The sequence below is a fragment of the Scyliorhinus canicula genome, chromosome 21 (genome assembly GCF_902713615.1).
Source record: "Scyliorhinus canicula chromosome 21, sScyCan1.1, whole genome shotgun sequence".
In the NCBI taxonomy this organism is placed as follows: domain Eukaryota; kingdom Metazoa; phylum Chordata; class Chondrichthyes; order Carcharhiniformes; family Scyliorhinidae; genus Scyliorhinus; species Scyliorhinus canicula.
Window position 1 is genome coordinate 55497138 of NC_052166.1, and position 13379 is coordinate 55510516.

Genomic DNA, 13379 nt, shown 5'->3' on the forward strand with positions numbered 1-13379 from the left:
CGGAGCACCCGGAGTAAACCCACGCAGACATGAGGAGAATGTGCAAACTCCGCACAGACAGTGACCCAAGCCGGGAATTGAACCCGGGTCCCTGGAGCTGTGAAGCAGCAGTGCTAATCACTGTGCTACCATACTGTCCTGTGACATTTGAACACAAACTTAGAAAGTTGGAGAAGTCAAGACTTGCTTTCTAGTTTTTATTACAGTGTTATGATCGGAGGTTAACATGAGAGGCTGTTTCCCCCCCCCAACAAGACCTCAAAAAGCGGTATATCTGTTTTGCAGGGTTCATAATCATAGGGGTCTACAACACAGAAAAGGCCCTTTGGCCCATCACGTCTGCGCCAGTCAAAAACAACACCTAAGAATTCTAATCCCATTTTCCAGCACCTGGCCCATAGCCTTTTATGCCTTTGCATCGCAAGTACACATTGAAATACTTGTTATGAGGGTCTCTGTCCCCACCACCTTTTCGGACAGTGAGTTCCAGACTCCCACAACCGTCTGGATGAAAAAGTTTTTCCTTGCATCTTCTCTAAACCTTATGCCCCTTCGCTGAAATCTGTGCCCCCTGGTCATTTTTCCCTCTGGTGGAGGGATCAGTTTCTTCTATGCCCCTCATAATTTTATACATCTCAAACATGAGCCCACTCAGTCGCCTCTGATCCAAGGAAAACAACCCCAGCCTATCCAGTCTCTCTTCATAACTAAAACTCTCCAGTCCAGGCAACATCCTGGTAAATCTCCTTTTCAGTATTATCATAGTCCTCTATCAAAGAACAATACAGCACAAGAACAGACCCTACGGCCGTCCAAGCCTGCGCCAATCACGTGTCCTATCTAGACCTGTATCCTTCTATACCCCATCTGTTCATGTGCCTATCCAGATAAGTCTTAAAGGTCGCTAACGTGCAGATCACGTGGATTCTGTAACTGCGCACAAGACTCTAGCTGTGGCCTAACCAACATTTTATACAGTTCCAGCATAACCTTCCTGCTCTTAAACTTTGTCTCGGCTAATAAAAGCAAGTGTACCATATGCCTTCTTAACCACTTTATCCACTTGCCCTGCTATCTTAAGGGGCCATTGTACATGCACAACCAAGGCCCCTCTGATTCTCAGTGCTTCCCAGGGGCCTACCGTCCATCATGTATTCTCTTGCCTTGTTTGTCCTGGTCAAGTGCTTCACGTCACACTTAACCGGATCCAATTCCATTTGCCACTGATCAGCCCATTTGGCCAGCCTGTCTATACCCTCCTGTAATTTAAGGCTAACCTCCTCACCATTTACCACCGTATCAATTTTCGTATCATCTGCAAACTTACTGATCAACCCTCCTACATTCAAGTCTAAATCATTAATATAAACCGCAAACACCAGGGGCTCCAACAGTGATCCTTGCGGGACCCCACTGGACACAGCTTCCATTCAGCAAAACACCCTTTGACCATCACCCTCTGATTCCTGCCACTCAGCTAATTTTGGTCCAATGTACCAAATTTCCTTGGATCCCAGGGGTCTTACCTTCGTTATCAGTCTCCCATGTGGGACCTTCTCAAAAACCTTGCTGAAGTTCAAGTAACTATATAAAATGCATTGCCCTCATCTGCACACCTGGTCACCTCTTTGAAAGATTGAATTAAGTTGGTCAGGCAAGGCCTTAACAAAACCATGCTGACTGTTTTTGATTAATCGCTGCTTCTCCAAATACAGATTAATTCTGTCTCTCAAAATTGCTTCCAATAGTTTCCCCAGCACTTGATGATAGACTGACTGGCCTGTAGTTTCCTGGTTTATCCCTTCCTCCCTTCTTGAATAATGGTACCACATTTCTTATCCTCCAGTCCTCTGGCACCTCTCCTGTGGCCAGAGAGGAATTAAAAATTATTGCCAACGTCCCTGCTTATTCCTTGCCTCACAGCTTGGAATACATTTCATCCGGCCCTGGAGATTTCACTACTTTTAAGCCTGCCAGACCACTCATAGCCTCCTCTGTAGATAAGGTAGATAGTCAACACCTTTTCCCAACGGTCGGGGAATCTAAAACTAGAGGGCGTAGATTTAAAGTAAGAGGGGTCGAGGGTGGTGAGTGTCTGGAACGAGCTGCCAGATGCAGCAGTTGAGGCAGGTACAGTTTTGTCTTTTAAAAAGCATTTAGACAGTTATATGGGAAAGCTGGGTACAGAGGGTTATGGACCAAATTTCAGGCAATTGGGGCTAGCTTAGTGGTAAAAACTGGACTGCATGAACAAGTTGGGTTGAAGGGCTGCTTTCATGCTGGGCCTGTTTTCATGCTGTAAACCTCAATGATTCTCTGTTAATTTCTTTAATTTTATCACAGTCCTTCTCCCTGATTTCTATACCCACACTGTCCCACATAACAAATTACCACTGTGGTCCTTAGTGGACTAGTTATCTTTTTAACCTTAATGTACTTGTCAAACAGTTTAGGATTTTCCTTTATTTTACCTGCCAGCATCCTTTCATGTCTCCTTTTTGCTCTCCTAATTTCCTTTTTAAATTGCCTCTTGCACACTCTATACCATCGCTAGGGCTTCTGTGTTAAACACATGATATTTGCCATGAGCCTCCTTTTTTTAAAAACCAATGCTCCTTATCACTCAATATCCACTGGATTTGTTGGTCCCATCCTTTTTCTTTATTGGAACATGTTGGCCCGGTACTCTCCCTAAATCCTTCTTGAATACATCCCACTGTTCTGTTACAAGTTTACCTGAAAGTGTCTGCTCCCAGTTCATCCTGCCGAATCATTTCTGATTTTATTAATACAGCCTTCCCCAGTTTCTAACTTTGATTTCAGACCCATCCTTGTCCTTTTCCATTACAATCTTGAAACTAATGGTGTTCTGACCACTGTGTGCAAACTTCTCCCCCACTGATGCTTTAACCACTTGCCTGGCTTTGTTACCTAAAGTTAAGCCCAGGACCACCCCCTCTCTTGTGTGAATGGCAGCAGGAGATTCCTGCAATGCCTGCTTTATCCTTTTGTTCTGCCTGGTGGTCACACATTCCATTCCTGCCTATGGAGTCTTAGCCTGCGGTATGACCACCTCTCTTTACGTACTATCCACAATACTCCCCGTTTCACAGATGTTCCACTGTGGTCTCAGCAACTGCTCCAGCTCCGAAACCCGTGCTTCCAGGAGCTGCAACTGGAGACACTTCCTGTGCACATGCTGGCCCCGCACAGGAAATGTTCCTGGCTTCCCACATAGAGCAGGAGGAGCATGCAACAGCTTTGACCCCTCCTGCCATTAATTGACCCTTTGAATTTAACCTTTTGGAAGACACAAAATCAAAAACATCAATTACTCAAGGGTCCTTCTCCCCGGTCCTCATTACTTCAGAGTATAGCCCTTACAAACTATACAGATCTCACAAGCTATAAGTGATGAAAGTAGTAAATACTTACCTGACCATACTCGCCCAATCCGCTGCTTCCACTTGCCGTGCATCGCTTTTGAATCCTGATGTCACCTCAGGAGTTCCAAACTCCAAGCAGCACTTCACTCTTGTCTCACACTCTTTTATCCTTGCGGCACCGCTCTCAATCTCGCTCTTTCTCACACTGTTGTATTCTTTTGGCTCCTCTGAATCCCTCTGCTTTAAGGGAGTGAAGGTCATGCCCGCCCAGGCCATATCTTTCCCCACCCCCTGGCACTGCTCTCTGGCAGTCGCGGGCAGTGGGGGATTCTATTTTTAAATGTTTGTATCAGAGCACCCTTTAAAACGGGTGCTCCAATATTTTGGAACATAAGTTACGATTGAGCAAGCCCAGCCGGTAGGACATCGTAGGACCAGCCCTTGGGATATTTTTTTCTAAGTCCCTAATGCTACAGCGGAGGAAGCTGCTATTTGGGCCGGTGTCTTCCACACCATCCTTCCCGCCTGCTGCTGCACTCTGCAAAAATCATACCAGGCTTGTTACAATAATTCATGTGCAGTTGAAAAATATAGCAGTGTGAATGAGAAATCATTTCAGGACAGGAAACCAAGGGTTTGAATTTGAATGTTATTGGGAGTAGAGACGGGTTAGACGTCGTGCAACCCAGGAATCACTTGGATCCATTTTTGGTCCACGAAACACTAGTTCAAACTTTGACGACAACACAAAAGTTAGGGATTGGGCAAATCGTGAGGATGTTTGCTAAATACTTGAAGGTTTGTGGGATGGTCAGACAGGTGGCAGATGTGCTTTAATGTGGAGAAGTTTGAAATAGTTCATCTTGGAAGGAAAACCCTTCCAAGAGGTTACTGGATGTATGCACAAAATGAAACAATGCTGAAGGGCACGAATAAACAGAGAAACCTTGAGGCATCTGATGCACAATATTCTGCAGGTGCCTATAGGTAAAACCATAAAGGTATAGAATTAAAGAATAAAAGCGATGATGGTAAATTTACAAAAGTGCTCTTTAAAGTTGAAATACTGTGTGCAGTATTTGAATGCCCTGTTCTAGAACAGAAAATAAAACCATAGACAGTAGAGTGCAGGTTCACCAAGATTAGGAAAACCAAAAGGTCATCAGAGGAGGCTTAAAGATGCTGGGACAATTTCTACCTAAGCAGGAAAAGATAAGTGGATATTGAAAGACTGAGAGGAAAGATAAGAGGGTAGGAGACATTTCTTAGTGTGTTGGGTTATTAGGAAATGGAATAATTTACTGCTAAGAACATTTGAGGTAGAGAATACTGCGTCCTGTAAGAGCAAAGTGGATAATTATTCAATCAGAGGAGAATGTAGGACCATGATTGCTCCAGCATAAAGTTGTCACTGCTGGACAGGTTTGAAAGACCTGTGCTATAAGCCTCTGTGGGTTTGGTACAGACAATTGTGCTGATTTACAGGAAATTTAAATTTGTGTGGGTTGGCTAAAGTTAAATACACAGAAGTTTTGAATTTGTATTTCATCTAATTTGTCTGCTGTCTTTAAAGTAATTGTGTTATTTGACTGCATCCCCTGTGGTATTACCTTTTCAAATTAGGTGTTAAACTGAAGGCTGTGCCTTCCCAATGAGCTCCATGGTGAGGATTCTACAACACTAAATGTCATAGTGGGAGCGGTAATGAACTCCAGGACTGTATTTCCCATGAAACCGAGTACCTTCCCTGCCATCTCAGTGAGATTATCTAAGTGAGATTGTATCATATTGTGCATACTGGTTAAATATTTCCCAGGAATTGAACAGTGAAATTGGGCTGTAATTGCAATCTAGGGGGGGTGACTAGAATATTCCTTTCAGAGTACCTGTGGGTGGAGGAATCGGAAGTTTGCACACTCAGGATCTTTGCCCGCTGAAGGTGACCTTTTGGGAGTAATTATTTGCTTTCACAAATAAGCAGTTATAACTACAACAGCTTGACAACTTGGCCAAGATGTTGAAACCTGTCCGAGGTGTAAGATGCGTGGGCTATTTTGGGTCTGTTTCACTGGCTTCAGCCACAGTTTAACTGTGACATTGCTGCCTCCTGTTTCCATGGAGATGAATGGCAATCCTGCAACCTTGGCATGTGTGTACACATTTTTTTCCCTTCAATGACAAACATATTTTTATTTAATGGTCATATTAGCAACCTTGCAAACCTTGAGGGACACATTTTTAACTTCATGTTGAAATCCTGCGTGTCTTTTTAAAATGTGGCATAGGGACTACCCATAGAACCCCTACAGTGCAGAAGAAAGCCATTCAGCCCATCAAGTCTGCACCGTCCCTCCGAAAGAGCACCCCTCGTAGGCCCACTCCTTCTCCCTATCCCCGCATTCCCACCTGACCTGCACATTTTTGGACATGGGAGGAAATTAGAGGAACCCATGAGGACACTGGGAGAACATGCAAACTCCACACGGTCACCCACAGCTGTTCAAAAGTGGAATAATAATTGTTACCTGGGACCAATGCTCTATCTAACCTTTTTCTTTGTTGTCCGCAGCCAATTTATTGGGCTGTGTGGTGCATTCCAGATTGTTGCCTGGCCGCATATCTGCACAGTATCTCTACTATTTAGTTACTTTCTCAGCTCATCATCGATGTGTTATGTTTCAGTATGTATTGGTGGTAGAAATGGGTCATTGTGTTTGATTCACCGAAATCCTACCTGCGCCAAAAGGCCAAATCAATTATTCTGAATTATTTTAAACAAAAATTTATATTGTTGAATTCCAACATATTTTACATTGCAAGCGGTGATGAGGCTTATATGTTTGTTCCTCTATTAATATGTGAACAGGTCATCTTAGCATCATATAGGTAGGTAAATAACCAGAATAGCAATGGACCATTTTGTTGCTGAGCAGCTTCGACTTGCTCACTTATCTGCACAAAAGCTTTAATGGAAGTGAGAAGCTGCTCGGATGGTTTAGTGTATCCTCTGAGCTTCATAATTAAAACCATTGATGTAGGTCATGAATGAAAATTGGTCCTTGTAGTTCCTTAAAAGCAAACTGATTTCATTTGTTTTAAATACAGATCATTCTGACATTCTTTTGATCCTTTTTTGGAGTTGCTGTGATTCTTGGTATAATCAGTTGCAACACTTGTCAATTCAGATTACATGGAGAGAACCATTGCCTGCATTAATGTCACTTGTGAGAGACAATGAGGACACCGGTATTGGTCTCCCCTGTGCTACACAGGCTATCTTCAAACAGTGTGCGTAAGCACAACTGACCTTGAAATGCAGTGCTGATGTTCTAGTAACCTTGGTTCAAAACCAGGCCCACCAGGGCTTAGTGTCATACGACTACAAGAGGGAAATTTGGCATGTTACACCTCTACCCAGCTGACCCTTCATTAACCTCACCATTGTTGCACCTTCCTCAACAGTGCTTAAAGTCTCATTATCTCATTATTTCTCAACTTCATAGTGAGATGGATGATAGTTGCTGCTCAGGTGGGTGTTGATTTCCAGTTTATATGGTGAACCACTAGATTCCTATTTAACTAAAGGAATCAGATGGACATTGAGTGCCGAAGCATAGTTATCTATTTGAGTATAATATTGTAATTACTTATACCAGTAGTGACATGGATATGCTGAATACATGTGTTAAGAATTGGACATATGCTTGAAAAGGGAAACTTCAGGATTATGGGGAAAGATTAGGGGAATGAGATGAATTGGATAATTCGAAAGAAACAACACGAGCATACGGCACTTGCCTCTCCTAATACCATATAATGTGCAGATCGTAGAACAGAGGAAAAATAAGTAAATTGATAATTCTCTGCATCCCAACACCTTCCAGGTTCTCTCTCCACTGGTTTGCCATATGCTGTCAGTTTCTTCATGTAATAGGATTCATATTTTCCTTTCAGTGGGGTAACTAACTTTTGTGTCTCCTTTTCTTATTTGGGGATTTGCTGCATCAGTTGAAATTTTCAAGACTGAGCAGAAAAGATTCTTGTTAAATGAGCTTATTGAGGAATGTGTGGCAAAGGTGGGGAAATGGACTTGAAGTGCAGATCAAACAGGATCTAATTGAATGGAGGAACAGATTTGAGGTATCAAATCCATGGCCTTTTCAGCAATTACCTGCTCACATTGCTTCAGGACAACACTTTCAGAACATAAAGGCATGGTAATTGAAACAAGTTCTTCTCTATTCTTGAACCATTACACACATGTACGCAACACACACTCACTCAAGTGCTGCTCTACAGGTATAGTAATTAACTTTTTGATGTCCCAGAAGGTGCGGATTCATTAGATGATTGAGGACCATTGTTGCAATTGGTTCTTCCATTTCTGTAGAGAGTCCACATTTCAAAAACCATTGGAGGATTATAACTATCTAAAGGAACCTGCTGGTTTCAGTTTGTTTCCCACCCGTAGCAAAATAAGACCACGTCAGTAGCCTTACTGACATGGCAGTGGCCAACGTACTACCTGGAACGGCTGGAAGCAGCTGCAGGCCCTTGGAAATTTGTCCCATTTTTCAGTAAAAGAGAAAGCGTTAACCCCACTTAGCCTTGTTTGGGGGAATGAATAAATATTAAAAGCATTTTTCTTTTTTTCTGTTTTACAGTATAATGTTCCAACCTCGCCTGCAGAGTATGTTCACCGAGTGGGCCGGACAGCCCGGATTGGATCCTGTGGAAATAGTCTCCTTTTCCTCACTCCCTCCGAAGCAGAATATGCAAATATTCTTGTGTCTCACCATATCAGGTCAGTAATATCAAACAGGACGGAACAAATAAAAAAAATTTTCTGGTACTCTTTTATTCAACTGTCTAATTAATTGAAGTTATTTTATATGGTGGAGTATTCCTTTTCTGCTATGGTTGCTTGTTTACTGGAGGCCGGTTTAGCTCACTTGGCTAGACAGCTGGCTTGTGATGCAGAGCAAGGCCAGTAGCGTAGGTTCAATTCCCGAGGCAGCTGAGGTTATTCATCTCAATCTTGCCCCTCGCCTGAGGTGTAGCGATCCTCAGGTTAAATCATCACCAGTCAGCTTTTCCCCTCAAAAGGGAAAGCAGCCTATGGTCATCTGAGACTATGGTGACTTTACTTACTGCTTGTTGACCTGTCAGCAATAGAGTTGCCAAATCTCCAGGGTTGGCCTGGTGATTCCAGGAGTTGAAGGTCAATCACTACTGAGTGCAATCCTAGAGCTAAATCACAGTGGCATTAAAAAATATATATTTTTTATTGTCTTTGAACTTTTCTCTTTAGTTCAGATGAAAAAGTTTTTTTTTTAATATGGTGAGAGGGGAAAGGCTGTTGGGATGATGGTCATGCCCCATCCGATTAGATACTGAGTCTTTTTGCTTTCCAATTGGGTGTAGGAATGCAGTACATCACAAAGGTGAACATATTGGCCCATGAATGACTGGAGGCAAGTCGTGTGATGAAGCCTCCAGAAATACATTTAATCAGTTGGAAAAACCTGGTTAGCCTTGTGGCTAAGACTGGAATACTCAGAATCTGGTGCATAATCGGTTGCAGTGGTGTGAAATTTAGTTTGAAAATTATATAGAACAGTCCAGTCACTCTTCAAATCAACTTTTCATGTCTATCAAAGCCCTTCTAAACAGAAAATTCGGCACTATAAGCTAAAATAATAGTTGAAATGGAAGTTGTATCTTTGTATGTAATAAATAATGTCAAATATTTAGATATTGTCCTGAGCCAGGTGTTCTTTTTTGCTGAATTTGTGATTTGATTAATTTTCAAAGTAAGAGATGGCTATGTTGGAAAATAGTGTCGAAGTGAAACTATTGTCCATGCCAAGTGCTGACTTTAGGCACAACCAAACCTAGGGGCTTTTCACAGTAACTTCCTTGAAGCCTACTTGTGATAGTAAGCGATTATTATCATTATTATTAGGTGTGGTTTCCCTAACCTTGTTCCTTTCCAATACCAAATGTTGTGTACTATTTTGTGGATAGTTAGTTGCTCAAAGAAGAAAAATAATTGAACAGAAATTGAAACTCCAGTTTGATGATAACAGCAATGAGCTCAAATGGTGTCTCATTTTAGAACTGAGATGTATCTAAAGCTACGTTTGCACTACAGTTATGATGACAGTTGCCTGAATTCAGCGCCTGGATCTGGCCTGATGCTAAAGCAAAGTAGAATGAGAGAGTCTTGTATTAGGAATCCATTTGAATTTTCACACCCAATTTATATAATAGCAGGTAGCTGCATATTATATAAAAAGGTCCCAAAGAAATTATTAGACAGTAAAGAAAGATGGAGATATTAGGAAGGATGAGTTTTAAAGTGGCCTTTTAAAAGGAGAGGGAGGTGGAGAGTTTAATATGGAATTCCAGAACCTGGACTGTGTGAATGGTGGATGGAGGTGGGTGGTTGCATAAATGGGCAGTAGAGGAACAGAGAAATTGGGGACATAATCCAGTGACAGTACCACTATGCCACCACCCCTCCTCAATGTAGGCTATCAAGACAGGGACCAAAGATGAGCCAGATTGGATACAAGCAGCAGAGCTTTGGATGAGCTGAAGATCGGAAGTCGACGAGTAGATTGTTAAATACTTGAATCTGGAGGTAATTGTGCATTGATGAGCAATTCAGCAGTAGATGTGATGGAAGTGGACATAGGCAATCTTTGGGATGGAGAATGTGTGGGATTGAAAGCTCATCTCAGGGTTAAGATGTCATGATTACAAACAATCTGGTTTGGCCTGTGGCAATGTTTGCGGAGGGGCCTGGAATTTCTGGAAGAATCCATAGACAACAGCTTCACTCGTCCTAAAATTTAACTAGAAGAAGTTGGAGCTCATTGAACAATCAGTCTGACAATGCAAAGACCTTGGAACAGTCACAGTGTATGCCATCACGGAGAAAAATCATTGCCAGAGATGTTCTGGCTACAATCGTGTATGAGAGCAACCAAGCGAATGCAAATCCAGACTAACAGAAGACAGAAAGGGGAGGAGTATGGTGTTGTTTGCTGTGTCAAAGGCTGCATTGAAGTTTAGGATTAGAGGGAAAGCTAATACATCACAATGATTTGTGACATTAGAAAAGGCAGGTCCAGTGTTGTGGCAAAGTCAGAAACCTGATTTGAAGACATTAAACATGAAAATGCAAAAAATATGTTTATTTTATTATTAATTCATCGGATGGACTTGTGGTGACGGCATGTGAAAGCAGGTCACGCAAGCGCTGGCTCCAACCAGGATCCCAGTATTTTTTTTTAAATAAATTTAGATTACCCAATAATTTTTTCCAATTAAGGGGCAATTTAGCGTGGCCAATCCACCTACTCTGCACATTTTTGGGTTGTGGGGGCGAAACCCACGCAGACACGGGGAGAACGTGCAAACTCCACACGGGCAGTGACCCAGAGCCGGGATCGAACCTGGGACCTCAGCGCCATGAGGATAGTGCTAACCACTAGGCCACCGTGCTGCCCAGGATCCCAGTATTTTGATCCTTTCTGCCCCGTTATTTTCGCGAGATTCTGGGTTCTAACCCAGGGATTGGTGTGGAGAAGGAAATTTCACTGAGGAATGTAAAAAGTCTCGTCAAAAATGGCCATGGGAAAGAAACCCCGCCTGGTAGCCCGACAAAGAAATCTGCGGGGGGGGGGGGGGGGGGGGGGAAGATGGTGGAGGTGGCCACACCCATCACATTAGAAACACTGGCTGGGGCAGATCCAGGCACCAGAGGAAGGAGCAGGACTGGAGTGGGCCAAGAAGAATCAGAACATCGATTGGGACGGGAATGTGGTGCGGATCTATCAGGACATTTGTATCGAACTGGCGAAGCGGCGAGCAACCTTCATTAAGGCAAAGGTGGTGCTGTGCAATATAGTAGTGTGTTACGTTGTTTGTTCTTGTTTTTCTAGGATGTTGGGGGAATTGTTTTCTGGAGGCTTAAGCCTTTTTTTTGGGTGGGACCATGGCCAGTAACATTTAACAGAGAGATCAGAGGATACGACCCAAACTCTGTGGGGTCCTTATCCTTCTTCAGGAGCAGCGAGATGGACGTCTGCCCCAGTGTCTGTGGGAGGGTGTCCCAATGCCAAAGATTCCCTAAACATACCTAGCAACAACGGATCCAAGCTTCTTATAAAATTCCACTGAGAACCCACCCGGCCCCGGTAACTTTCCCTGGCTGCATATGCTTCAATGCTGCCTGGATCTCCTCCAGGCCCAATGGCACCTCCAGATCCCCCGATCTATACAACCGCTCATAAAAGGCCCTAAACACTCCATTCACCTTCCCCAGGGCAGAGACCATTCTACCCTCCCAATCCCTAACCTCAACAATCTCCCCATCAGAAATCTGGGGGGGGAAGATGGTGGAGGTGGCCACACCCATCACATTAGAAACACTGGCTGGGGCGATGGTGCAGGAGTTGGAGACGTTTGGCAGACAGATGGATGGCCTTTTTGAGTAACAAGGGAAGGAGGTTAAAGAATTGTTTAAAGCCACCATCAAGGCGGCGTTGAGCCTGATATGAGAGCAGCTAGGCAAGACTGCCAAAGCTGTGAAGGAGCAAGAGAAGATGCTGAAGGTCATGGAGGAGGCCTTGTTGAGGCACGGGGATCAGCCATCTTAATTGGTGAGCCAAGAGCCAGCTGGTCGTCTTCCCATACTCGTACACCACTCCTTTCGCCCACCTCAGTTGCCGCACGGTCCTGTCAGTGGACAGTAAGTCAAACTGCATTTGCAGTTTTTTTTCCTGCATACCAAAAGCTCCGGGGTCGGGTCTCTACATACCCACAATCCACCTCTAGTATCTCCTCCAACAGATACAAAATTAAGATCTCTCCCCAGATCACCACCTTCTGCGCCTTCCACAAAATCGAGGGGAAATCTCTCCATTATTATTATGTTCTACACTCTCCCATATAGATACCAGAGATAATTGTATTATTGGCTCTGAGAAGGTGGAGTTGAGGGTACGTTTTTGCGGTGTTGGAGAGGTTTGAATTTGGTCCTGGGTTTGTGTTGTAGATGGGGTTGTTGTGTGTGGGACCCGTTTGCTAGTGTTTGTACCAACACCATGAGCTCCAGGCCCTTTCGATTGCACCGGGGATCAAGGCTGAGGTGTCTGATGTCTCCCTTGTTGTTTGCATTGGCAATTGAGTCGTTAGCTGTTGCTTTGAGGGCCTCAAATGGGTGGAGTGGCGTCATTAGAGGTGGAGTGGAACCTAAGGTGTTATATGCTGACGATTTGCTGCTGTACATTAGGGACCTGGGGTCGTCTACAGGGAATATTATGGGTATTTTGCAACACTTCGGTGCCTTCTCTAGTTACAAGTTGAACAAAGGGAAGAGTGAATATTTTGTAGTTGGTGATCAGGAAGGAGAGCCAGATTGTGAGGGTTGCCATTTCGGTAGCTGGTGTCCACGCTAAAAATATGAAGGCAACTCCGCCAGCATTTGGGGATAGCTTCAATATTAGCTCCCATTTATGCTAACCATTTGTTCGAACCGGCAAGATTAAATGCCATATTTGGTGAATGGAGGGCGAGAGGACTACAGAGAGTGGGGGATTCATTTTTAGATAGGCGGTTTGTCAGCCTGGAGAACTGAAGGAGAAATTTGGGCTGTTGGGCTCGGATATGTTTCGGTACCACCAGGTACGGAGCTTTGTTAAGAGGTTTTTTCCGGGTTTCCCGATGGTGCTGCCATCTTCCTTATTGGAGAGGGTTCTCTCCTGTTCTGGGTCGTGGGGGAGGCAGTACACCTGGGGGCGGATATCCTTGCTTTGCCTCGTTGGTGGCACGGAGGTGTATCCTCCATGTATCCTGCTGGCTGGAGATTGGCAACAACGCCAAGTGCCTGGGTGTGGTTAGGGGATTTGACCGGGTTTTTGTACCTTGCGAAGACCAAACACACTGAGGGGGTCGATGGAAGAGTACTACCAGGAAGGGCAG

General features: G+C 43.9%; 1 protein-coding gene across 1 annotated transcript in view; it reads left to right on the forward strand.

The window, feature by feature from the left end:
- The window catches only part of ddx31 (DEAD (Asp-Glu-Ala-Asp) box polypeptide 31), a 125129-nt gene that overhangs the window by 54797 nt on the left and 56953 nt on the right, over positions 1-13379 (forward strand). The window contains exon 16 of the mRNA XM_038782410.1: positions 8051-8190. Coding sequence (XP_038638338.1) covers positions 8051-8190 — 140 coding nt within the window. The remainder of the gene's footprint in view (positions 1-8050; positions 8191-13379) is intronic.